The sequence below is a fragment of the Electrophorus electricus genome, chromosome 11 (genome assembly GCF_041902795.1).
Source record: "Electrophorus electricus isolate QZ-2024a chromosome 11, ASM4190279v1, whole genome shotgun sequence".
NCBI classification, from domain to species: domain Eukaryota; kingdom Metazoa; phylum Chordata; class Actinopteri; order Gymnotiformes; family Gymnotidae; genus Electrophorus; species Electrophorus electricus.
The window spans coordinates 23890162-23918033 of NC_137507.1; the positions used below are offsets into that span (position 1 = coordinate 23890162).

Sequence of the window (27872 nt, forward strand, 5' to 3'; positions counted from 1 at the left end):
GAACACCTGAGACATCTAACATCTGTCACAAACCACGTTTATTCCCATGCTTTTTAGAGTACAAGCAAAAAGTTCGTTTTCTACTTGATTTTTAATTTAGAAAACCTTTGGATATCTTCAACTCACTTTAACTTTGTATTACATAGATTATTATCAGAGACCGGATGCAGCAATTTTTAGAATTTAGAATGTTTATAAAGCGCTCAAACAGCAAGCTCCATGAATATGTTGATGCCGTGACGCTTTTCTCCCGCCGAAGACGTAATGATGTCATTACGTCAGCTCAAAGTATCAAGACGAAGGGAAGCCTCGAGATGGAGGCCATGGGTGATTTAAAGCAAATATTGACAATCTAGATACAGGTTGGGGACATTTCTTATTGTATTTTCGTAAAGAGAATACAAACGTCTCCACGAGGAAGAGTCGTGAATTAAATATAGCTATATAGACTCAGTCAGCACTGGATATTTTGGGTGAGTTCTCAAGAATTGACGAGAAGCAACATGACTTGACCGGGCGCCATTTAAATTCGTTGTGTAAGAGGAAAACAAATACCAGAAAACATTTTTGATGCGTCATTTAACTTCTTTTGGCAACAAATAAACTAGTGCTTGTACTAACGTTCACTGTAGTCTTCTGATAATAGGATTTGCTAGCCTTAGGTCTAGAAACCTATGTTAGCAAGCTAGCTAGCTAGCTCACCACCATTGTGTGGAGAATGGGTTACTCGCTAGCTACTTCAATTCAGCCAGCTAGCTCGCTTAGCCTACGTTACATTTAGGTTGCTATCTTCACCACGTTTTGTTTTGGGACTTTTTTTGTATTTACGTGACGTTTGAAAACCCAGTATTAAACAATAAAATAATGCACGCATTAAACCGTTCAATAGTTAATGCTAGTCAAAGGTCAATAAAACATTTATCGTTAGCTAGCATGCCCGGTCTCCTACAACCGTTGCTATGCGGATAGGTTAGGTTAACCAAGTTAACCTAATGAGTTTCGCTCGCCTCAAAAACTTCCCATTTAGCCATTAAATCTAGCCTTCTGTGCAGATTATACCAGATAGCTAGCTGAAGTCCATTCAAATGAATATTATTTTTATATTACCTCGGGTTTAGTCGGTAGCTATACCGAACTTGGCTAACTAGCTTTAGATAGCTAACGCTAACGTTAGCTAAAATTCGTTCGAGTAGCTGTCAGGCTACGCTAACCTAGCGTTAGCTAAGTAAAACAATTAATCTAGCTAGCTAACCAGTCAGTCGACGCAGTTAAAGTAACCCAAAAATCAGGTAGCGATAACTGTTTGTTATATCGAACATCCACAATGTCTGGTATATTGCATAGTTACAACCTGCAACATTTAGCTACTTATCGGCATTAGCTAGCAAGTAAGCAAAAACTAGCTAGATAGCTATTAGTTTACACCCCCACTTTATGCAATAAAATATCGTAACAGTAACGACGAACCTAGGTGAATCTGTGCAATTTGAATACAGCACTTAACATTGCATAACTTGGTTGGGATAAGATGCAAATCGTTTTGCCTGGTAGGTTGTTGCTGAATGCATCCACAAGCCCATATATATATATACACATTGCTGTCCATCTTTTATTTTTTCAAGAAAATTGTATTCCTTTTGAAAAGTTCGACACTTGTGTGCAGTACCAAATGATTTAAAATTAATAGGGGTAGTCATCTGCAACATAACAAACTTTCTTCTTTGTGATGGTGTGATTAATTTATAAACATCGTCACTAAGGATTCAGATGTTGCAAGTAGTCGAATTAAAGCATTTGCTAGTGTTTTAAAGAAAGATTAATTGCTCCTCTCAGCTGTTAATATTTAAAATATGTAATATATACAACAAAACATATTTTAAGTCACACATCTTTATCTGAACATACAACTATTTAGCTGTTAGGCCTACATTTTAGACAGGTTCTAAAGCTGTGAATTTGTCAATTTAAATGTCGGAAAAAAAACCTGCAGTAAAGTTTCCCCTCTTCAATAATCATCACAGATACAAACTGGTGCTATATAAAATGTATTTACTCTTTAAGTGCACTTACACCTATAGAATTTTCCCCACTGTCCATTGAGGCTGGCTTGATGCATGGCAGGATTATTTGTGCTATGCTTTCCAGTAAGCAATATCTCAAAATAAAGTTACTGCGTATCCTTTATTTTCTCCTTTTTTATGCCTAAAAGAAAATGAAATGCCACATTAAACTTGCCAGTTTAATGGCAGAACAAGGTGTACCTATTTGATCATCCTTGTAATGCCTTTACAACAGCAGCAGAACATTCATTGTTATAAGTTGATTGTTTTCATTGTATTCTATGCAGTAGATTGAGCATAGAGGTGCTTGTTCTGTATCTGGAATTTAAAAACTACATTGTGAGCTTCTTTGGCTGTGAACATTTGCTGGCCTACACTGTCAGGGTGCAGCAAATGTTTGGTGTCCTCCAGAAATAACATCCCTCATCATACAGTGATAACAGAAGCCATGCATTTAATTTCTGAGGCTAAAATGTATTTATTTCCTGAAGGTGATTAATAAGACAAAGATAGTTTTGGTGACTTTTTCTTTTTTCCTTCAGGAAAAAAAAAACTTTCATCATTTCTTTAAAAAAAAAAAAAAATCCAGAACTAACCTATTGTGAGTATTGTTTATGTGAATTTTCTTGCCTAATACCTACAATCAGGGCAAGCTGTGTTTTTTTCCCTGCTTGCTTACTTATTGTACAGAAGTATTTTCCTTTCCTTTCACTAAGATTATAATCTGATTTCTTATCAAAAATTGCTCATCATGTCGTGTCTTCATTCCACATAGATTCTTGACATGTCCAAAAAATAGGTTTTACACTCTTTACCAACTAGTCCACTATATAATTGTTTTATAAATAAATATCACCAGTTGCTGTTTATGCATGTCTTGTGGAAGGTTTTATTGTGGGGGGGGGGGGCACCAGATTTTTGGCATTTGGATTTTTAAGGTGATTAGATGTATATGATTGAACAAAGTGTTGCACAATTCTAATCTAAGTTCATCAGATCCTGCAGTGGTACTTGATCCCAGTGTATGGTTCTCCATGGTTTAAACCCCTATCCCAGCTCACATTCCTAACTGGTTTTGCCCTGCTCTGTGAGCTCAGCCAGATGTATTATGAAACAACAGTGTGCTGAGGGTCCTCAGGAACAGGTTGCTTACTGTATAATGTCTGTCTGTCTAGGCAAACATCAGCTTTTATGCAGATTTACACATCATGCACACTACCATGTGTGACAAGGAGTTCTCAAAAGCCTGTAATATAAAAAAAGGCAGTTATATTAATGTTATTTCTTATTAGCATTAGAGAATATTGCATTTAAAGGCAAAGAGGTATTCCACTAACAAATGTATACCAATTTCTATAGGTCTGCTTACCAAGTGTATTACTGTTTAAATGCTACAGTTTGTTACTTAACACATTAAAATGATATAATAATGCTGCCATTGTGGCTGTAGCCTATATAATAATTAACTTTGCCTAGCCTAATTGGAATAGGCTCATTTGAGTACACAAAGGATGGCACAAAGTAAGGGAATGTACATATAGTAACATTAGCATACTATCATCACAGCCGTGAAATTTGCTGCTGGGATTCAGTTGTGAAAACTTGCTCTGACTCATATAATTATGACCATTCAGGGAAAGCACTGCCATGTGTTGAAGTTTTAAGTAGAAGTGGCTGTGATTATTTTTTTTCTTATGCACTAAAGCCACTAAATACATTAAAGTGTTCTGTTCAGTTTTTGAAAGATGTGTTGACCAGTGACTTAACATTTATTTGTACCAAAGCTGAATTTCCAGTCAGGTGTGTGAATAGTATTTGTATAGAAGAGTATGTCAGTGTCTAAGTACATTTCCATATGTTGCAATATGAGTGAGTTTTCCCTTGATCCAGCTTTGAAATCCGAAATCTGGGTACTCAGAGCAGGATTCTCCTTGCCTATGAGCACATGTTTAATAACTTCAGTAATTTTTTTTTATCACGAACTGGCATTTGTTTGTTGGGGAGATTGCAGTCTTTGGGTTAAAGCCTTTATTTCTTTGTGCTCTATGCTATAGCAGCTGGGGTTGGAATTTGCTCCCATGTGAAATTTGGCACTGCTGTGCTGCCAGCATGTTTCATCCAGGGTTTCCAGAAAAGTGGAGCCCTTAGTTACAGGTTTGGGAATTTTGGTGATGGCTTAGCAGAAACATGCATGGCTGTACATATTAATAATTAGCATTAAAATGCTGTTGTAAATCATTGTACTTTTAATAATGCAAGAACTTTTTTTTTTTTTTTTCTTGTCATGGTTAAAGGCCTCAGAAGCTTTAGCAGTATTTTGAGTGAAGTCACTATGCCACTACTGAGTGACTAACTATAATACTTATTAGGTTCTGTGTACCTTAACTGCGACAGCCCTGCTGTTCAATTAATGCACGTGTGGTACAAGATATCAAATAATATGCAAAACCGAATTGTAGTGGGTTAAATGTAAGCAGTGCCTTAAAAGGGTTTGAATGTTTATTAAAGGAACAACTCAGGAGCAATAGAGCAGTAATAAAGGTACTTTGTTATAACTGAAACTGAACTGTTCTTAATATTTCCTCTTTTCTAATGGTTCTCATCCACCTTTGAAGGCTTTGTTGAGTTGAATCAGTGTCTTAGGTGTGCTGAGACTTGAAGCACTGCAACGCACTGTATCCCTGTGTGTGATTGAACTAGTAAAATCTAGCCTGTTTGAATAGCTGCAGAAAAATGTGAAATATAACTGACCATGCACATAGGTGAAGCATAACTGACCATGAGTGTCCCTAAATATACTATACTAAAGGTCAGTATTAACAGTGTATTGGCAGGAAATCACTGCGGGTTATAAGTAAACTGAACTAGGGACAACAGCAGTTAATCCATCTGCCTTTGTCCCACAGGCTTGGCTGAACAGTCACCATGGCGACAGACATCGGCTCTCCACCCCGATTCTTTCACATGCCCCGGTTCCAGCACCAGGCACCACGGCAGCTCTTCTACAAGAGGCCTGATTTCGCTCAGCAGCAGGCCATGCAACAGCTCACCTTTGATGGCAAACGCATGAGAAAAGCTGTGAATCGCAAGACCATCGACTATAACCCCTCAGTTATCAGATACCTCGAGGTACTGTGAAGAAGTGCAGTGATTTTAATGACCACCTGTATAAGTACAAAATGTTGGTTATCCCCAGTTGATTTATGTATTTTCACACAGAATCGGCTGTGGCAGCGAGATCACCGAGATTTTCGTGCCATCCAGCCAGATGCAGCTTGCTTTAATGATGTGAGTGGTACCTTTTATTTGAAGTGACTTTAGGCTTTTGCATTTCCTATCACCCACTGCCGTGATGTAGTTTGTCCAGAGTTTGAATACATTTTATCTGTTCCTTCCTTACCAATACTGTCCCTGTCTCTTTAGCTTGTTCCTCCTGTGGGTATGCTAAATAACCCCATGAATGCAGTCACCACCAAGTTTGTCAGGACATCCACAAATAAAGTCAAATGTCCCGTGTTTGTTGTACGGGTAAGTTTCTTTTGCTACCAAGTTCATAACTTGTATCAATTACTGTTTTTATTTGCTGTGTGCATTTTGAATGAGCTGAAAATTACACTACCAAAGAGAGGTCAAAATCTTTCAATTAGTCTGGATCCAAAAATAGACTGAAGGATACTAATCATTTTACTTTGGTACTTAAGATTGAGTTTTGAACCTTGACGGAGTTTCACATCTAATCAAAACAAGCTAGTTTGCTGGCATTTGTAATATTCAAGCACTCAGTTGCATAACACCTTAGTGCTGCATTTGACAGTTGTTCCTGAAATACCTTGATTGAGGTTGCTGCTCCTGTTTTTGGTGGCTAAGATGCAGTAAAAAAAAAATGTTGGTCACATGCTCTGACAGCTTGTCCAACGTTCTTGTCAGAAATTATCTTGTTGATATTGGAGTGACTTTCAAAACAGCCACAGGGTCCTTAATGACCTTAGGCTAAATAGTGTTTGAAAGGAATAGACCTTTTTGTTTTCCTATTGTGTGTGAATCTAGTTAAGATTTTTTTTAATGTATTTCCAATCATTTTTCTGCTTCTCTCTGTGATAGTTACTGCAGGTTTTCACTTAACACAATAATAAGTTTAGGTTTGTCTACAGTTCTTTTGCTTTCTATTAGTAAACTTAACACTACTTATTGAGGTATGTTCTCATCTGACCTTTCATGTTCTTCCTTTTTTATGTAGTGGACTCCTGAAGGCAGGCGACTTGTAACAGGTGCCTCCAGTGGGGAATTTACTTTGTGGAATGGCCTCACCTTCAACTTTGAGACAATTTTACAGGTAAAGACATTAAAAAAAAAAAGCAAAAACAAATACAGCATATTAGCTAACAAGAATTTATAGGGCAACATTCCCTTTGTCATATTTTTTCTGACCTCTTCTCCTTTACTAGGCTCATGACAGCCCTGTTAGGGCAATGACCTGGTCTCACAACGACATGTGGATGTTAACTGCTGACCACGGCGGCTACGTCAAGTATTGGCAGTCCAACATGAACAACGTCAAGATGTTCCAGGCCCACAAGGAGGCGATTAGAGAGGCCAGGTCTATACCCAATCTACCATTTTCTGTAGTTAACCCCAGCCTGTTACTGCGCCTGCACTGTCAGGGCCCTGTCTATAGGGGCCTCCCTTCAGTGTTCTCAGTTCTTATATACTTCTCCCTGTGCTGCTCAATGTTGATGTCTTTGATTATTGACACATGTATGTGTGTGCTGTTGCAACACTGCATTGATTTGTCACCTGTGGCTTGAGTTATGTATCCTGGTTTTTTCTATACATGGTTTTTTTTACTATGTACAGAAAAGGTATATTTTCATATTTTTTTAAATAAAGTATTCACATTTTTGTATATTCTAAGATTATTATAAACACAGTGTAGCCTGACAGAGAGACACACAGGGACAGTGTTTTTAGGAGGGTTGTTTGGACCCTCTCTTCTGAGGAGGATGGATGCTTGTCTTTGCACAGATGCACTGGTGGCTCACTTCCACTCATATGGTTCATTTCACATTAATACATTAATGGGGAAACTTGTACCCCATGGCTATTGGAATCTGCCATGCTCAAGATGACCTTTACTTAGCTTTGAATAAAGATTACTCGCTTTAAATAAAGTTTGCAAGAATAAAGTTTATTAGAATAAAGCTTAAAAAAGTTCCTCTAAATAATACAGCTGTCATCTGGAATCCAGTGGACGTGGCCCATCACATCCATTGAAAGCTCACACCGCAGTGACATCCAGAGCGACGTTCTGTTTTCGCCACATGGTGCGGTACACAGATGATTGAATAAAGTTGGTCTTTTTTTTTCTACCCCTCTACCACCCCACCCCCCCTCACTCTTGGGTAACAATTGGAATGAGCTTCACATTTGAAACCAACGTGATGACCATTTCATGACCTCAGATCTTCATGTATGGCTACAGCTGATGTTAAAGGGATAGATTTTCTTTTATTTTTTCCTTCCCATTCATGTGCTTTCAAACCTTGACGGGTTGGTAGTCATTAAGAAAAAATGGCTTTTGAGTATTTCTAGTGTAGGATTTTTAAAAGTTTTTTTTTTTTAATGTTTCTTATTAATTTGCTGAAAGACACTGATCTGCATATTCATGTAGAAATAATGGCGTAGCAGTATACGTTTGGAGATGCACTTGCAATGCATAGTTGTGTAGAGAGAATTAAATCCTGCCTACTGGTTGGGCATTGTTGTGAACTGTCTTGAGGGTTCTCTGGCAGAGATGGTAAGAGAAGAATATTTATGCACATTGCTAGTGTATAACTGGATGAAGAAGAGCCAGAAAGAACGTCAGGCCTTGATTTCACACCCACACTATGCTGTTAGCTATATATCTGGATATATATATATATAAAATTGGTTGTCCAGAGGAGGTTTGTTTTTGTTTGTTTGTTTGTTTTTATTTTAATATATGTAATATGTGGACTGACACATTGCACACCCAGACTTTGAATTTAAAACCTCTGCTTCCTTAGTCTCATTGTCATATACACAGGATTGGACTGAATCACACTAAATTTTGGTGCTAGAACAGTGATAAAGATTGAGGTCATAGCGTTTTGATAGAGTGAGCTGTTAAGGTGAAGTAGAAGGCTTATGTGAGCAAGACGACTCAAAGGCTTTCCCAGATTATCGGGGTCTCTCAATCCCATAAAGAGCTGCTTTGTTATCCTTCATTATTGATTCTTTCCCTGCTGTGTCTTCAGTTTCTCTCCTACGGATAATAAATTTGCCACTTGCTCTGATGATGGAACTGTACGCATCTGGGACTTTCTCCGCTGCCATGAGGAAAGAATTCTAAGAGGTATGTTTATGACGGACTTGAAGACACAAACACCTCATGCCAGAAAACAGGCAACACACTAAATTAGATGTGACATCTGGGTTTACAAACACACCACACTGCTCACTCCTTTTTGTTATGGGCTTTCTGTATCTGAATGTTAGTTCACCTGTTTTCATATTAGAATTTTGTCTGTACAAAAAGAAATTAGATCCCTCAATTAAAAGTTTATGCGTGCTCTCTGAGAAATGTAGATTTACCCCTGTCTGCTTTCATTGTTGCAATTTCATGCATCAGGATTTTCCTAAAATCTGGACATTGCCATGTTTTGGTAATCTTTGGTTTATGTTTGACTTTTAATCCGGTATTTGTCTGCTCTTCTTGTCTTGTATTCCTGTGTTGTCAGCTTCATTCATTTTCTTCAGTAGACTTAAGGCTTAATGACTCATCTTTAGCATACTTCTGAACTCAGTGGTGTGTAGTCTGGTTAGTTAATTGTGATCTCAGCTTTGTTGACAATAATTGCATCATATTTCAAAACCCATTCCAGGTGATTGATAGTCTGACACTATTTATATATGAAGGAATGAAGGATCTGGGTTGAGAATGGGTAATAAATTAAGTGAGTAGTATAACCAATTAGACCATTCTGTTAATTATTCAGTTAACCAAATATTTTGAAATTTTCCAAAGTTAAACAACCACTTTGATGTTGAGTTAAAATGTTTTTTTCCTTTAAAAATACTCAAAATGTCCCAAGGTGCTAAAATATCTGTATCCTGCATCTTAAAGCAGTTTTAGATGATCAAATAATGTTTTACTAACAGGAGGCATAGTATTGCATCATATTGAAAGTACAAATCATAGCAACACTTGCTGTTTTGAGGTGATTTGTGTTCTTTATACATATTTCATAAAGCTGCAACTGTGTTTTTAAAGTTACAGTGCAACCTTTGTATGGAGTCATATTCATGCTAAACCTAGAGGGTACAAATAATATATGTTTTACCATTTTGTGGGATTAAATATCCTACAGACGAGCATAAATGTGTAACTTGTCAGCACCGAATTATGCGCATTTATCATGTCATACTCAAACTGTCTTTTTTCATTCTCTTTTTTTTCCTCCTCGATTTGATCACTGTCTTCATGTGACGAGGACTTTTCGTTTGGCTCCTTTTTCCACAAATTGACAGTTTGGAGGCGGGCTCATGGACGAGTCCGTCACCAAATGCTGATGGCTCCTGGTTTTGTGACTGACAGCACACTATGAAAAGCCTTTTCTAAAAGATTGCAGATGACAAGGAATGTAGAGTTAGCTAGCTAGGCTCAGAGCAAAATTTGGCTCAATCTAATTTACAGTAATTTAATAGTCAAGCTTAACACCTTTTTATGAGCAAACATTTACTGATTCCTGATGCTCTTTTTCCTGTTTCTCCCAATTAAACTAGACACAGTTACAGAATGCATCGAGGCAAATGCAGAATATATATTTCTATAGGTGCTACTAGCTGTTAGTTTAAAGATTACTATTAAGACAGATTAACTAGCTATATTATGAAGTGAGCGGATTTTGGCAATAAACAAGGGTCTAACCCAAATTGTTTGCAAAAAGACGACTAGTGGCAAATGTCCTTTAACAGTTTGTTAGTTATTTCTTTGCTGATCCACTTAATGTTGGCTCTTTAGCGTACGATAGTAAACTAACACTTTGTAATGTTAATGTTACCAACATGACACTAAAAGCCACCATTTTTCGGCACTAAAACCTGTAACTGTGTGCATAATACCGTGGAGATAGCTCAATATCTCCTGATGTGAACCTATTGTAAATTAATTCCCCAAATTGCATTACATTTGTATGATTATGCACTATAGCAGAGGCTAGCTAACTAACCTAGCAAACTATAATGTTCAAATAAGCACTTAAAACTTCAAGACAAAAATCTAATTGGCAAGTGGGCAGCGGGAATCGGTACACGCTTTAGTGTTAATCATTATTATATCAACCTGAATTTTGCTTCTAATCTATCCAACTCACCTGTCTACATTCCTTGTATTCTGCCATCTTCTGGAGAAGGCTTTTTGTAGTGTACTGTCAGTCACAAAACCTAGAGCAATCAGCCAATAACTTGCACTGTCACCAAAACCCATACGCCCACCCTGAAACTGTCAAAGCCATTCCTGAGCCTGCCCCCAAGGTGTCAAAACCGATGTACTTGTAAAGGAAATGTATTTGTCATGTGAGGACAACAATCAAATCTAGAAGGAAAAAATAAAATCACGAATGATGAGACAGTTCGGATTTGACATTCTAATAAATAAGCACAAAATTCTTACTTCTGACCTAGCAAGTTTCACAATTACACTCAGGAGTGGGATATTTACACATGCGAAATGGTCAAACATTTTTCACCCTATTTTTTGCACTTAAACTGTTAAAGCGTGCATTATAAATTTCACCCTGTTTTTTGTGGCCTCTATTTTTGGCATGGATATGATGCCATACCTTTGTCCATTATAGGAAAGAACTGCTATTGTGCAAAAAAAAAAAAAAAAAAAAAAGGTTCCTTACCGCCAGTGCTTTACAATGCACATTACATTTTGATTTGATACTTTATTGTGTTTTAGAATGTCCCACACTGTTGATAAATGTGAATTATGCAAGCAATACACTATATATTGTTGCATACAAAATTGCAATGTATAACATTTGTAAATACAAAACAAAGGTGTTATGAAATGTGGGCTTACAACTAATAAGATGTTTGTTTAAGGACACCTGGCATGTAGATGAACTGTCTCAATCAAACAGACTTTGTGTGTCATATAAAAACGTATTTAATTGGAAGTGCTAGCGTAGACTAGCTATTTCGAAAAAAGCCCAGTATAAACCCAAGTTGCTTCCTAACCTCTTGGGTTTCCCTGAATTAAATACAAAATAAAATATATAGTCATATGTACAAACAAATCTTGTGTTGAAATAGCGCAGGAATTTCTCTCTTTGTTCAAATTCATAAAATTACTTGGAAAATGAATGTAGAATATCTGATCTTGTCCATTGTTTTACTAGTTTTTCTGGCTCAAGTCAATTGAATCTTCTAGCACATTTAGTATAGCAGCATGAGTATTGGGAAGAAAAACATCATCTGATGTGGCCCAGTCCAATTTTTAAAAAAAATTAATAAAAAATAGCGTTACAAATAAAAAATAATAGCTAAACAAAATCTATTTGTTTTTAAATCGCATGTATAGTCTGCAGGGAAATTTCTTTCTAAAGTGCTTGGAGAGTGCAATACCGTTATTGCCCACTAGTATAAGTGACCAACCTAAGAAGCTAGCAATAGCTAGGCTGCCAATGTCAAATTGTTATTTTTCATGTTGAAGGCATAAATAGATATGTTGTTTGGTTCTTTTGGTAATTGTGTGCCAGGCTAACACTGTGAAGCACAACAAAATTGAGATTGCAAGGATCGGGACATTTTCTGACTGGGATAACCTTTATCTTTCTGAAAGAAGCTTGTGCATGCCAATTTTGTGAAACTTAAATAGCAGTTTTATTTTAATGGCAAAAATAAGTAACTAATAGTGTTAATTAAACTTGAAACCATTTCATCTGTTTTATTCTTGTTTTTAAATCGGGAATAAATTGATTAGTAAGGCATCATTATTTATAAAGGGCACACAGTGTCTTCAGTGTAAAGCTCCATGCTAACCGTACCTCTGCTGTAATTTTTTTTATTCCTTTGAACAAATCCTCAACCCAACTGATTCATGTAGGTTGGTGCAAAACATTGTGAGGTAAAAAAATGAAACCCTTCTTAAGTTATACTAATCTATACTGTATTTAGTAAGTAAAAAAGAAGCTATGTTGACCAACTTTCGGCTACTAAAAATCACACCTAATGAGGCTACTTAATGAACATTTCAGCCAAGTTGCAAAACTTAACAAAGCTCAACATACGAGTGCCACTCTACTCGTTACTCATTGTGTTGGATGTATTATAGTCATGGCATTAGTGCATTTAGGACCAACAAACCCTACGCGATGGCCAGACAAAGATCATTCTATATTGTTATGCTAGCCTGCTAGAGTCCAATTTTGATATGTAAACAGTAGAATGTTTTTTGCATTAGTGAGCTTTTTTTTTTTTTTTTTTTTTTTTGCATTATGTAGGGTTTGTTTAGGTCAGTTTACTATAAGAAAGTAAAAGTTGATTGACTCCAAACGTGCTGCAAACATAACATGTCCCAACCAAAAGTTACTAAGGCACCACTAGCGCCCTCTTGTGGAACATTTCTGATAAATGTGAGTTAAAATACAGGTCCATAAGTATCACATGTTTTTGTCTGGGTATACATACCTATAATGATGTAAATACATTAGTCACTACTAATCATTACATTAAGTTACATTGAGTAGCATGACAGACTTAATTGACTTTAATTCTACTTTGGACTGGGAGTCTGAATCAGTTTTGGAAGTTGTTGGAAGTCTATAGCACACAGTTTTCCATTGAAAAGTATTTTAGTATATTAAGAGTGTGTTGAACTGTGTTTTGATTTATGTTGCTTCATCAGTTGCCATTGCAAGTTTGGGCTGGATAATAGAGAGCATTAGTCTGAAATGTGCATTTTTTTTTCAGTTGCATTCATTGATAATCATGATCTTCCACAATCTGGATCGAAATAAGATTTATCCTGACTCATCTGGGAGTACAAGGAATGTTCCATATGCACTTGTATTCATACATTGGCATCAAAAAACTAAATAAACCTGCATTTTCCAGATTAAAATAAATTAGTGTGAACAAGTACAGATGTTTAAAAGGAAAAAAGCATCACAAATCTATAGGGTGGAAATCCTTTATTTATTTTTATTTTTTTTTACTTTACATATCACATGGGTGAGCTTCGCAGTCAAAAAAAAATAAACACGTGAACTTTGAAATACATGAAAGAAAACCTGTTTTTGCTGTGTCTTTGGGTAACTTAATTACTATGCCCTGCACCTATAAACTACATTTGCCACATTTTATACCTGTTTATCTTCTGTCCATTTTTGTATGTTTCCATTGGTCTTATCTTGAATTTAAACCTCAGTACTATGTCATTGTCCTGAAATACAACCATGGGACGGCCACATTTTTATGTGCATGATGATACCAACAAAAGGTTCAAGTAATTACTTAGTATTTAATAATTATTAGTAATTACATCAGACCTCTGGCATTTCTGCTAATGTATACATGCAAGCTAGTTGTTGTTGCCATGTCTTCTTTTAACCTCAATTCTGCTTCCAACCCATCACTGGGAGCAACATTAGTCAGGCAGAACAGACCAATTCATTGGGAGACTGGCTCATTACCGAACAAGGCAAAGGCATAGCCTTCAAGCTTGCTGTCCTGAACTCCCTTTCCATGTGGTACTTTCTATGTGATAAACTTGAATTCACTGTCAGCTAAATATAAATTGTACTTCTGAATTTGGTATCCATGTGCTTTGACGTGACACATTCAGTACTGCTGGGGCCAGAGAACTCTTTACTAAGCAGCACTACGACGTCACACCCTTTATGCATCTAATTATGATCAGTGCAGCTATTTACATCAACATGCATAACAGAAAAGAATAACAAACCACGATCATAAAGCAGCAGCATGTCAAAGTGTTTCATACTTAATGCATGGTAATTAAATAAATATAAATGTTCAGCCATAATTCACCCAATATGCAGTGCATATGTTCTCTATGCAAAAATAATTAATTGAATAAATAAGTTATGATTTATTTTGTGATGGCTGGGTATAGAACGTTTCTTCTTTTATAGCAGGGGTTTACATTTAAACATCAGTGATATAGGAGATTGTCAGAAGTGGTTATAATTATAATAATGATGATAAAAATGGTTGATGCATGATGCAAATGATTCAAGAGCTACATTCATAATGTTATTGTTTGATAATATAAAGAAGTTCCATAGATATTACATTTACAGATATTACATATCTCACATTTACCTTTAAGAGGGAAAAAAAAATGCTATATATAATTTGTGTGTGTGCATGTATGTGTGTGTGTGTGTATATATATGTGTGTATATATATATATATATATATATATATATATATATATGTATGTATATATATATATGTATGTATATGTGTGTGTGTGTATATATATATATATGTATATATGTGTGTGTGTGTGTGTGTGTGTATATATACACACACACACACATTATATAAGTTTGCATGCGTGTGTATGTATGTAGGTGTGTATACATATATATTATGTGTGTGTATATACACACCTGTGTGTGCAGTTTTGTTTTTTTTTTCAGTTGTTATGCAACTTCAATAATTCACCATTCAGACAATTCTTTTATATTAGTGTAGATTGGGTACTTCATGCTCATTTGAGTGGTGCAAGTAGCTCCAGTAAAATACCCTGCTTTAACTATTAGTGGTGGTATGCTAGGAATGACTAGACAAATCTCTTGCATAGACAAGAAGTCATGTACAGTAAGGCACGCTAAGAGTGTCTCGGAAGTAGTTTGGGAAATTGACAAATCACTCAGATATGCTGCTTTTTCTCAGTTTAACAATGGAATGATGTGTGAAGCAACAGTACAATTCTTGAAAACTATAGGTACGGTATGTGTTTTTGTTTTTGTCTTTTGTTTTCAGCATAGGTTTACTGCAGCAACTGCAAAACAATATGATGGATTTTAATTTTTAGGTTAAAAGCTAAGAGTCTGTATTGCCCCCGCTCAGTTCCCAAAACTAATTTGTTCCATTTTCCAGTTGTCCACAATGCTGAAAGTTAGTAGACTGTCTTTTGAGTATCTTTTCCTCTTTGTCATTGACACTGGTCATGTTTTGTCTCACACACACTTGCAAAGAACAGTGCATCATTTTCAGGGTGCATTCAGTGTCACTGGCACAAAGGGTTTATCCCTTATTCTGTGAAAAACTTTAAAGCTGACATTGCACAGCCTAGAATATATTGACTACTTCTATTACTAAAATATTTTAAGTTTGATTATATGAGACAGTGAATCAGTCATCAAGATCCTTAATGAAACTGCTCACTTTGTACTGCTTGTTGCTGTTCAGGCCACGGAGCTGATGTGAAATGTGTTGATTGGCATCCCACCAAAGGCTTGGTGGTGTCCGGTAGCAAGGACAGCCAGCAGCCTATCAAGTTCTGGGACCCAAAGACAGGCCAGAGTCTGGCAACACTGTAAGTTTGTTTTTGTCCCCTGGAGTGTTTAAGGAGTTAAATTACAAGCCTGGGAGGGAGTTTGATGGGCTGGAGAGAGGAAAAAGCTGACCTGTACACAGAGCAGTGTTTTTATTTTATTAGAGGTTGTAAATTACTAAGAATGTTTTTATACAAGAATCAAATTTCTTGTATTAGCCAATAAGAGATAGCTAAGAAATATATTGTTAAGATGTAAGGGTGATGAACTAGGAACAATATAATTAAACTAATGAGCAGATGACAATGAAACTAAAGTGATCTTTTCAGTCCTTCACCAAAGTTTCTTACTTCCCTTTCTTACACGTCTCAGGCATGCCCATAAAAACACAGTCATGGAGGTGAAGTGGAATCTCAATGGCAACTGGCTGCTGACAGCATCACGTGACCATTTGTGCAAATTGTTTGACATCCGTAACCTGAAGGAAGAGCTGCAGGTGTTCAGAGGTCATAAGAAGGAAGCTACAGGTATAACGCCAAATGTGAATGCTGTTACTAACATCGTGTGTGCGTGTGTGCATTTGTGTTAACTGACATTGTTCTTGGTTGCAGCTGTTGCCTGGCACCCTGTCCATGAGGGCCTTTTTGCAAGTGGAGGTTCTGATGGGTCTCTTCTGTTCTGGCATGCAGGGTGGGCACTGTTTACACACATCTACAATCACCTGCATGTGTAATGGTCAAAGTCTAAATTGAACAAAAATACAGAAAAATGTACTTTTGCTACGTTAGTTAAGGTTGCTTATTTTTAGTACAGTTCATGATCAAAATCGTCGTTTGTTTCAAAGTAGGAGATATCTGAGTTTGAGTCAGTAATTGCACTGTAAATGTATAAAACTTTTTGTTGTTAGGGTGGAGAAGGAGGTGGGTGGTATGGAGATGGCTCATGAGGGCATGATCTGGAGCTTAGCTTGGCACCCTCTTGGCCATATCTTGTGCTCAGGGTCCAATGACCACACAAGGTATGTATTTGTGTGCCAAGTGTTTTATACACATAGATATGTTTTCAGACAGCGATGTCATTTAAAATGATGCAATCATACCATGTTTAAGCTATACTGATGAGATCAATCTATGTTTATTGCCATCTTCAGCAAATTTTGGACCAGGAACCGACCAGGTGACAAAATGCGTGATCGATACAACCTGAACCTTCTGCCAGGAATGTCAGAGGATGGGGTGGAGTATGGTGAGTGATGAGTGAGGATCTCACCTGCACTCTGGACAGAAAACACAGTGTTTCTTATACAGCACTAAGTTCCATGATGTGTCTCCAGATGACATGGAGCCCAACAGTGTTGCGGCCATTCCTGGCATGGGGATCCCGGAGCAACTGAAAGCAGCCATGGAGCAGGAGCAAACCAGTGAGGACTATTCACTGACAGCCTAACACTTATTTAAAAAAAAAAAAAAAGCCTTGACAACCTGTTTTAAATGGCTTGATTGCTACAGTAAAATCATGATATTAAATGGAAGTATTGAAGTACTAGAGCCTGTGGGTGAAAAGCTGCACTTCCAGGGTGCTTATTGAGAGTATTTTGACAGAACATTGTATGCAGCGTTGTGCCAAATCCCTTTTAAAATCCTTATGATCCTCTTTCTTATGGATTTTGTTACATGCCTTTTGATTTAGTTGTAGTCAGAAATGGAACCACCCCACGGGTCATTTTATCATAATTATGGCAGCACGAGGGGTAGGTTTAGTTAGAAGACTATCTGGTGCTGGTTAAATTGATCCTTCTGTACACTTTGAGAGTCCTTCCTTCAAGGAAGGGGTGGCTAATATGTGGACTCCGTAAACAGTAGGTAAAGACGCGGCACCAGAGGCAGAGATGAGCATTCCAGGCCTTGACTGGGGAATGGATGAGGTCATGCAAAAAGAGCAGAAGAAACCTCCAACCAAGAAGGTTCCCTATGCAAAACCAATTCCTGCACAGTTCCAACAGGTACGTCTGACTCAGCAGTGTTTGTGGTAAGACTTTTGACTTACAAACTGATGATTATTTTTGTGCTGGCCTGGCCTTTGAGCTTTTTACCTGAGCAAGCTATGGTGATGCAGCGGCTGTGAGGTGTGACATCTGCAACATTATTTTTTTTAGGCCTGGGCGGAGAATAAGGTGCCAACAATGGCTCCTGGAGAGATACCCACAGAGGGCAAGGATGAAAAGAAAGTGGACGGCAAGAAGAAAACCCAGGCAGAGATTGAGCAAGAGATGGCTGCACTGCAGTACACAAATCCCATGCTGCTGGAAGTGAGTGAACACTTGCACACGTGCAATTCCACATTCTCCCTACTCTCATCCTCAGCCATCATTTCATTTTACAGAGGCAGGACACAAGCTAAACAAGTGCTGGATTATGGTCATTGTCTTGTCTGTTTCTGTCAGTAATGAGTGCTTTTGTTTCAATTTTTCTGTAGCAACTGAAGATTGAGCGAATGGCTCAGCTTCAAGAGCAGGGCCTGCCACCTCCTGGTGGTCAGCCAGGAGCCATGCCACCCTTTCCTGGGCAGGGTGGCCCAATGGCCCCACCTCCACAAGGTTTTCCTCAGTCCATGCCACCCCAGCAAATGCCCCACAACATGCCTCCTATGGGTGGAATGCCTGGTCCATTCATGCCTCCTGGCCAAATGGGACCTCCAGGCCCTCCTCCTCACCAGGGCCCTCCTCCCCAGGGCATGATGGGACCCCCAGATCTTCATGGACCGCCACGCCACCCTGGTTCTCATAGGAACATAGGTCCCCAAGGCCCCCATGGCATGCCGCCAGGACCCAGGAGTATGCAAGGGCCTCCTGGAGGGATGCCCACAGGACCTGCTGGGCCAGCAGGCGGCATGATGGGACCGCCACCTCGGGGCCAAGGGCCACCACAGGGAGGCATGATGCATCAAGACATGCGGGGCCCTGCACCCCACAGCAGCATGATGGGCCCTCAGGGACCCATGCCAGGAGGTATGATGGGGCCTCCACCCAGAACTCATGGCAGTATCGCAGGCATGGGGAACATGCATGGAATGGGGCCCCTTCCAGGAGGAATGCACGGACCTCCAAACAATATGCAGGGACCCCCAGGCAACATGCAGGGACCTCCTCCATACATGCAGCAGGGCAAGCTGCCCCACATGGGTGATGGAAACAGAGGGCAGTTCAGCCAGGTGATGTAGGAGCAAGAGGACCTTTTTGAATCATGCTTAAACATAGCACACCTTGTCACTTCAGAGACTTTTTTGGTGAGCCCACTTAGAAAACTAAAAATCCTAATCCGAATCTCCTTTCTGCCTTCTAGGGCCAGAATTCTGGCCCCCAGTCAATGATGCATGCTATGGGACAGCAAGGACCCAGTGGCAAAGGTACAGCCATGTGAACACATTTATTTATTAATTTTGTCATAAATAAATGTGATCAACGAAGGATAGACCACCAGATGAAAATGAAAGAACTTAAATGTGTGACTTAGATATGGAATCTATTCTTATAAAAATTATATAAATTATTGTTAATCTTGTATATTGAGGAACAGATGATCTAGGAAAGAGAGATTTATGACTTGTCTGTCTCATACTTGGGTTTCTGGTTGATTGAGAAGATGGGCCTCGTGGGCTTCCCAACCACCATATGGGACCACTGCCTGATCGTCAGGGCCCTGGGGGTCCAGGTGGACCAGGCCAGGGCTCAGACGGCGGGGGTCAGTATTGGGGGGACGATGGAGGCTACCAGGAGGGCTGGAGAAGGGGTCCTGGGGGACCAGTGCAGGAGTACCACGGGGATCCCCGGAGTCACAGAGGAAGCTCTGTAGGGCAATGGGAAAACCAGGAGCGGTTCCCGCCCCATGATGGGGAATATGGTGGACTTGACAGGTGCGCATCAAACACTAGAATGTTTTTTAGTACTTCTGTGTGATGGATGTGATTGCTTTTAGTTTCTTTCAGCTAAGATCTTTTCAGTTTCTTGAAGACATTATAAGTTAGCAAAAATCCTCATGTGGCAAGAGATTGGGCCCAATTGCTGAATTACAGGTTTTCCTTTAAGGTACGACGGATACGAGGGGGAGGAGTTTGATCAGAGACAGAGGCGAGCTCCACATGCAGATGACTCGTAAGTACAACAACTACATCATACCAGACAGCCAGGCTGTTTTACAGTGGTGAGTGTATCAGCACAGATATGCAAAGCTGGGCAGCAGAACACTAAAAACATTGTATGCTAGGACTCCTAAGTGGCACCTATTGCTTTTTCTTCATGGACTCTCTAGTTCAGTCATTCATGGCGGTGTATCCAAAAGACCAAATTTGTTGGGTTGGGAAGACTATTCTATTAATCAGAGCAATTCTAGCTAATCATGGGTGTCTGCTGATGAGAACTTTTGGCACTTTCCTTTGAGTGCCTTCAGATTCTCTGTGGTGTACCGTGGGTAGCATCTCTAGGAGAATTAGTGATTTGGCTTCATGTGTTTCAAAGGCAGCATGTGCTGCCCATACCCTCCCAGTTTGTAGCTGTCATATGATAGGAGAGCTAGCTAGCTAGCTGCTGTGAAGGAATTGGCATAACACCTGAAGTTGGGAGAAAAATGGGGTATAAACAAAATAAATGCCTCCGCTATACTGAATTGTGGCTTAGGATTGATAACATATTGTTTGTAGTTACAGGAGAGGTGGTCCAAGTGGGCGTGGAGGTAGAGGGGGTTTCCAAGATGAGTATGGAGGAGACGAGAGCTTCGACTCTCAGGATGAAATGGGTCAAGGCTGGGGAGGTGGAGGCCGAGGAAGGCCACGTGGAGGTCCACCACGGGGAGGTCAGTCTCACTCGTGTCATCCTTCTAATGCTATACACCCAAAATCCATCTGGTCAGCATGAGGTGCCATGTTTGAACATGTCATCTTCTCTTAGGTGGTGTAGGAAGAAAGGGGCTTCTGCCAACTCCCGATGACTATCCACCTCACTATGAAGGAGGACGGAACCAAGAGAGTTGGGAGGGAGGCCGAGACTCAGGTAGAAACATATCAAAAAAGGTGGCAGGTGGGGTGGGTGGGATGATGTTTTTGTGGTAGTGTAGATGGATAGTGTCCTGGGATAATAACTGAATGTTGCATCCTTTTCTCAGTCCCAATCTCAAAACAAGGGTACCCTTCTCCAGTGCAGGAGAGCTGAAGTCCAGCACAACTTGTTGATTTCCCTGTTCATCACACACACAAAATGTATTACTTAATAGAGGAGCTTAGTCACACGCATTTGAGTGGGGAGATCACCAAATTGTGCTGTACACAACCAGTTATATATCCCACCTTTAACCAGTAAGGAAATGACTCTAGCTTGTAATTTGTCATTGTTGCATTTCATTTACCCAAGCTCATCTGTGCTAACGCTAAGCGCACACCTGCAGGTCATGAAGGTTATCGGGACAACCCACGAGGAGAGCACAGCATGCATGATAGTCCATCTCCAGCCAGCAGGGAGCGCTCCTCTTCTCTGCAGGGTATGGACATGGCTTCATTGCCACCTCGCAAACGTCCGTGGCATGATGGCCCCGGTACTGGAGACATGGACTCACCGGGTGGTGGACCTGATGACAGAGGGGCAGGTGAGCAGAACAGTTTAGCTCCCTCACTCAACCCCCTAACCCCCCTGTATTTATGGTATGCCTTGATATTATAGACACTAGGAGACTAACTTTATGAAAGACTTATTAATAAAAAATATGCAATTCTGAATGTGTAACATTTCATACTTTAAATAATGACTGCCTGGTCTCTCTTTCCTTTTCTCTTCCTAGGCCGGCCTTCACCTCGAGAGGAGGGTGGTTACGGCCCTCCGTCCAGGGGAGGTAGAGGTGGTTGGGGTCGTGGTGGACCCCCTAACACAGGTGGTGCAGGTGCCAACACTGGTCCAACGACCAGGCGTGGAGCTGCCCGTGGTGCACTGAGAGGGGGCCGTGGACGGTAGAAGTTAAATCCACATTCCCCTCAGGACAGTAGGTGGCACTGTGGAATACATGGAGGACATAGACCTAAACAGCTAAATGCAGCTGTTCCATGAGTTCTGCTTTCTCAGTGGATTTTGGTAAATGTCTTTGCCCACAACTACATGGACCTTACAGCCCTTTCCAATTTGCCCCGAGGTGCCTGTGACTCCACCTCTTGGTGCTGACTGGTTGCGTAGACAATAATGGGATTATATAATTGGTTGAGGCCTGTGAGTTCTGATTTCACCTTTTTTCAGCCGTTATTGCTCAAGCTGACTGGATGGATCCAATCTTGGACACTTCACATGCATCACTGATAAGAGACTAGTTCACACCAGTGACTCATGGTGTTCTTTTCCTTTGGGGACTCTCAAACAATCTTCTCCCAAAATGCCCCTCCTGTGTAAAATGGAGCCAAACTCTCATCTGACTCAACAACTTCCACTGGACTCCTGTGGGCTCAAAGTTTTGAGGTTGTAAGGGGGGGAAAAAGCACTATGTGCACTACTGTCCTTAACTTAAGGACTACCTTAACCTCAACTCCTGTCTCCCAGTCCAGCAAATGATATAAAGGAACACGGGACTTTTTAAAGTTTCTTCCTCTAAGTGCTCAGTTCCTCCTGTTTGATTTAATTTTATGTAAAATAATGGAGAAGCTCATTCTGTAACATTACCAGGCAGCTCCTGAGTCCTGAGGCTGCCGACTTTGTTTCAACATGTACAGTTTGTCAGAAGGTTATTGTATTGTTTTGTCCGTTTTTTTGTATGAGACTACAATAGAAGTTGTGCAAGATTTATATCAAATCATCAGTTTTGTCATTTTTTTGGTTTCACACATTTCTACCAGTGTGTTTCAGCAGAAGTTGAAAAGTTTACATTACTATTTTGCCAATACCTGAAAAGTTTCATGATTAATAAAATTATCCTTTAGTTGCTGCTATTAGATCCATATTAAATAATTCGCCCAAAATAATAAACTGTCATCTAATTTAGTTGCCTTATAATACACAATTTTATCCGTGGTCAAACATTTGGCCTTAATGTAGAACATCTCTACTTCGCAGTGGTGGCAACTTAAGATTGATGTGGATAATGAATATCCAGTTCTACAGGGAAAATACACTGTCTTTGATGCATATTGACTTTTTAATATTGGTCAAAAAGGCATTTTGTGTGCTGCTCCAGCATGCCTCTGTTTTATTTGGATCTAACACAAGCATGTGCTGTCACTGAGGGGATCCTCATACTACCCTGAGAACATTTGTGTTTTGCAACTTAACAGATTTGACATAGCAAGACCTTTAAATAAGCATCATCTATCTTGGTAAACATGAAGTTCTAAATAATTATATGACACTATATATGACTCCCAGATACCATGTGATGTTAACGGGCATGTTATCTTTGGGTGATTTACCACTGTTAAAACTACATTTGGACCCGTCTTATTTATTTTTTTACTATACACTTCAGTAACTAGACATAGCACATGTGATAGTGTTCCCAGTCTTATTCTAAGCTCCATGGGACACTTGGCACACTCAGCATATGAACATGCACACCAAATGTAATTGTGGTTTTAAGTGTGCATAAAGGGACAGGCTCTCTCACTCTTCCACCTTTATGGCTCCCTGCCTTAGGGATCCAGTGCTCTGCCCATCTTTGGGTGTCTGCTGTACAAACACTCCTAATTAGTCATTCATCAAACATTCCATAAGATGGAACTTGTAAAATATAGCTGACAAATGCAGAATTGTGCAGAACACATTGGCCCCAGAACTTGGACTGACATCCATTGCCTCAGCTTACATGTTAGTTTAATGTTCCTTCACCAAAACAAAGAAATGGCATAGCTACTTGCTTTCTTATAGTTACAGGAGCCTAAACCTTTTGTGTGTAAATTCAAAACTGCGGTAATTCATAATTTTTCCTCATGAAACTCAAGCCAGAAAATAGAAATTTAGAATTACTAAAATACCATTGATTGTTGATTTACATAGATGTATAGTGAATTCCAAGATTCATGTAGCCCCTATTCAGTAGCATGTCAAGATGAGTCTGGCACATCTTTATTTACAAAGATAAAAATGTTAGATATGATCTGCAGTTTTCTAGTTTATCAACACTATTTGACCTTGGTCCTTTTCATTTCGTTACAGTGGAAAAATATGAATTAATTGCCATTCTGCCGGAATTAACATTAGTGTGGCAATCATCCCACTTAGTTACATTTGTCAACGTACAGCATTTCCCATATTTACAGTACAATATTTGTTACTGGTAACTGCGTATAGGATTAAAAACCACTGATTTTCACACCGGATAATCATCAGTCAGTGCATAATCATTGTCAGTCAAATCGGCATAGTCTTGCCTGTCACGGTTCTCTTGATTGCCGATGCGGCCATACCACCAACAAATCGCATGCCCGCGCTCCCTCCTGGCAACAACGCTACAACGTATCCCACAATAGCGGCTATTTGAAGAAATGCTCCAAGAGCGGTAAGTAACGTGCTGTGGAGGTTCAGAGCAGCGTAGAGGGTACCCCCAAGGGAGCACAAGTACACAACAGCACCAGGTGTCGGGCTGGCTATGAGTTTGCTAGGACCTCGAAGAATCGCCGCCCCAAGCAGCGCGAACAACGATCCAAGGGACCACAGCAGAGCGAACTTTCGTGCTTTCAGCAGGAGCAATGGAGCATAGAGTGCCGAAAGTCCAAAGCATATGCCTGAGAGCAAAATACAAGTACCGAAAGCGATAAGACGCTGTGATCGACTGATGCCGGGCAAACATGGATCAGGCTCGGAAGACCATGGCCAGGAAAAGCCGCTGCTCGATCCCTGGCCTGTAGCGTTAGAACTTCCAGAGAACGGACTTGACCATGTACCAAACCAGCTCCCTGGAACAACGGTGGGTTCTTCTATATTTATTGTTGTGCTGGAGCTGGACTGCGATATCGTCTTGGCACCGCTTTTAGACTGAGCTAAATATTCCTGTAATTGTCGATTTAATTCAGCCATGGTTGTGTCAGGTAAAGGAGTTTGTTGTTGGTAGGAAGTAACACGTCACAACGACGCGACAGCCGAAGCAACCAAGCTATTGGCTAGCTAATTTATGGTTTCATCTGCATATTGCTTCTTGATTGCAGGTTGTAAACAAATCAGGAATTGTTTGTGTGCATTTGAATTTTCCTTTGACTTAATTCACAAATTTGTGGGAAGCTTTCTGGCCACCAGAATCTGAAGTCTGAAGGACGTGATCTGGCCTATTGTAAGATTAAGACACTTTGGCTCCTGTTTCTAATATGCTTGGGGATTAGATTTTAAATTAAGGGTCCTGGTGTACAGAGTTGCCATTTGCAATATGGAAAAATAAGGAATGATCCGCTACTCCCCAAAAAATGAAAACCTTTCCTACTTAAATAGTTTTTCCTGATTCTGTGGATATATAATGGCATTAATGCACCATCTATAATGATGAAAGAATGATTGCATGTATAGAACATAGGTAGGTGTGTGTGTGTGTGTATGTATATGTATATGTGTGTGTATATATATATATATATATATATATAAAACAATTTAAGTAGGAAAGGTTTTCATTTTTGGGGAGTGGGGGATCATATATGGTCTAAGCCTAGTGTATATCCAATGTGTACGAAAATACAAGACCTTCAGGAAGGGATGCAGCATTATATTTCAGTGCAGGACGATGCTGTTTTCTGAGGAATGGGTGGCAACACCACCTTGAACTATTGTTCTAAGGTCAAAGAGGAGTTATTCACAGCTGGAAGCAAACTTTTAAGTACACAGATATACTGATGGCTTTTTTTAATCTAACAGATCCAAATTATCTAAGTCCACAGCTGCTGCGTGAGTCTAAAATTAATCTCTCTCTTCATTGGTCAACAGTTCCTGAAGCCTATTTATGGTTTGTGGGTGCCAACAGGGGGTTCCTTTAACAGGGAAACACAGTAAACTTGTGAGAGACAGAGACCACACCAAGGGACCAGGTCAGTCAAGCCAATACAAATTATTGTGCACAAGTCAAAAGAAGCTTTAAAATTTGGAAAATATTAAATACGTATGACTTAAAATATCTATTAAAAAAAAATCTAGAAATAGAATTTGAATGTGAATTGGACTTTAAAGTGAAACTCGCATGTCATGTCAATTCATAAATGATGCTGTTATATGTTTTTACAAGAGATGTGTGTTTATGACAGGGATGGAGGGAGAAATTTGGTTCTGGGTTATAAGATTAAGTTAATAAATAAAGCCTTGCTTATTGGTGTCCACGATTGTCTATGGGCAAGCAGTGCTCTGTATGTGATTTTAAAAAAATCAATATTGCTATAATTCACTGTCGGCGAATTCAGTTTGTTGACTCCATTTTTGTTGTCAGCAGCTCCATGTCTATGTCCCAGATTACCCCGACCCTTTTCCTGAGTGGAGCTGATGCTCCTCTTAACCAAGCCCTCATGACCCGCAAGGGCATCACCCTCATCGTCAATGCCACCTTGTCCCACAGCTGCCCCAGATACCCAGGCGTAGAGTGCCTGCGTGTCGCAGTGGCCGATGTGCCCGGTGCCCACCTCGGAGAGCACTTCGACTGGGTGGCCGCTCGCATCCATGGCAACCGGGCGGGTGGGACCCTGGTGCACTGTGCAGCAGGCATGAGCCGCTCGCCTGCTCTTATCATGGCCTACCTCATGAAGTACAGAGGTGCCACCCTCCAGCAGGCGCACAGCTGGGTGCAGCGGAGCCGTCCCTGCATCCGCCTTAACGCAGGCTTCTGGGAGCAGCTCCTGGACTATGAGAAGAAGCTCTATGGAAGAAATACTGTGAAGGTGGCTGTGCCGGTGGAGCCACCACCTCCGCCGATAACACCCAGACTGGCTCACAGATACAGTCTGAGAGAATGCCCTTCGTCTCCAAGGATGAGCCGGTTTAGACGATATATTTCTTTTGTGCCTTAAAGTACAGTACCAAGCAAATTAGTGGATGGCAGTCTCTCCCTCCCTGGAGCAGGATGGAAATGAGCTATATTTGTAGCCGTTGCAGAGGTGGTAGGATTCACTTGTGCACATTCACCAGTTCTGAAGAAGGACTGAGAGAGGGTACTGATTCCTAATGCTGATGTTGTTCCTCAGCTCTGTTGACAGGTGGGACTCTTCAGCTCAGCAGATGTCAGCAGAGCAACTTGATAAGTTAGTTTTCCATCAGTGTTTGCTCTGACCTTGAGAATATTGTGTAAATTGGCTTATGTGTTTTTCATGATTTGTTTTGAAATATTGGTTGGTTGTACCTGGCTGAAGTTCCAGGGTATAATAAATGGCGAAATTATGCAAGTACAGTGCTGTATCTTTTGGGACAACAGGGGGCACCATGGGAACATTAACCAATAACTGATGTGCAGGTTCTGGCACACAGGCGAGATGAATGACTGGAAAGTTTGTATTCAGTCGATCCAACAAGATAAGAATGCCTTGGAATATCTCTGGCAGGATGGTCCACATGCTCCCTAATAATAGCCTTCTTTTATGTGTGATTCAAAAGTCTCTCACCAAATGCATTTAATCTTTCAGTCATGGAACTACTCAGGCAATTTTCTCCTTGTCACTGTTGTTTGCCTGTTGCAGAAACTCCTCCCACTGTTTTTGTGAGACAGTTTACATATTTCCAGTGAAATGTTATATAACATTATATTTTTAATGACACTTTATTATTACCTCAGTAGTTTCTGGTTTGGTGAAAAGCGAAAATTAGTATTTTTTAAATATTATATAGTATTCTTTATGCACAAGAAAAGACCTCAGTTTCTGTGAAGAGAGTTGAAAAGTATTTTTGAAGTGTTTGAAAAAGGCACAGTCAATATGTCTTATCCTTGGTCTGCTAGTCTGTAGTGTTTCCAAGGCAGTAAGAAAAACAATCTGTCACAGCTGTTTTATGTTTATCATATAAAATCTTGCTTTGCAATAGATATTACGTATATACTTCTGGCTACAATATGTTTCAATTGAGAGGTGGTGTGGTTTTTTATTGTTTGTTTTTGTTTTTTAATCTTAGATGGGGGTATGCTAATATACTGAAAGCCGAGAGAGAGAGGACATAAGTCGTAATGCTTTGGATGGAAAATCACTAATTTATCCTGAAAAATAAATAGAATTTATTTTAGCCTGAAACACTGCCATCTTGTGCAATTAACAGGAAACAAGCTGGCAAAATATGGAGCAGGGTAGA

The 27872-nt window shown here is 39.7% G+C and overlaps 3 protein-coding genes across 5 annotated transcripts; 2 read left to right on the plus strand and 1 right to left on the minus strand.

The window, feature by feature from the left end:
• The first annotated feature begins 283 nt into the window (after positions 1-283).
• Positions 284-22816, plus strand: wdr33 (WD repeat domain 33). Of its 3 annotated transcripts, XM_027029828.3 has the most exons (23): positions 284-473; positions 4967-5189; positions 5280-5348; positions 5484-5588; positions 6298-6393; positions 6506-6657; positions 8336-8433; positions 15531-15657; positions 15989-16143; positions 16228-16306; positions 16524-16634; positions 16767-16861; positions 16950-17036; positions 17476-17618; positions 17772-17924; positions 18092-18826; positions 18958-19021; positions 19258-19528; positions 19701-19766; positions 20312-20463; positions 20559-20660; positions 21052-21249; positions 21442-22816. In XM_027029828.3, exons 2-23 carry the CDS (start codon positions 4986-4988, stop codon positions 21609-21611), a joined length of 3432 nt encoding a protein of 1143 aa, XP_026885629.1. In that variant the 5' UTR covers positions 284-473; positions 4967-4985; the 3' UTR covers positions 21612-22816. The 3 variants fall into 3 exon arrangements, with proteins under 3 accessions (XP_026885629.1, XP_081579746.1, XP_035383728.1); XM_081723620.1 differs by lacking the exon at positions 21442-22816 and having other exon boundaries at positions 21039-21178; XM_035527835.2 differs by lacking the exons at positions 15531-15657; positions 15989-16143; positions 16228-16306; ... (11 more) ...; positions 21052-21249; positions 21442-22816 and adding an exon at positions 13059-14457.
• Positions 22817-23430: 614 nt separating this feature from the next.
• sft2d3 (SFT2 domain containing 3) lies at positions 23431-24693 on the minus strand. Its single transcript, XM_027029818.3, has one exon. It carries the CDS (start codon positions 24648-24650, stop codon positions 23985-23987), a length of 666 nt encoding a protein of 221 aa, XP_026885619.2. The 5' UTR covers positions 24651-24693; the 3' UTR covers positions 23431-23984.
• On the plus strand, positions 24401-26980 carry si:ch1073-184j22.2 (dual specificity protein phosphatase 14). The gene is made up of 3 exons (XM_027031746.3): positions 24401-24540; positions 25542-25642; positions 26038-26980. Exon 3 carries the CDS (start codon positions 26042-26044, stop codon positions 26606-26608), a length of 567 nt encoding a protein of 188 aa, XP_026887547.3. The 5' UTR covers positions 24401-24540; positions 25542-25642; positions 26038-26041; the 3' UTR covers positions 26609-26980.
• The last annotated feature ends 892 nt before the right edge of the window (positions 26981-27872 follow it).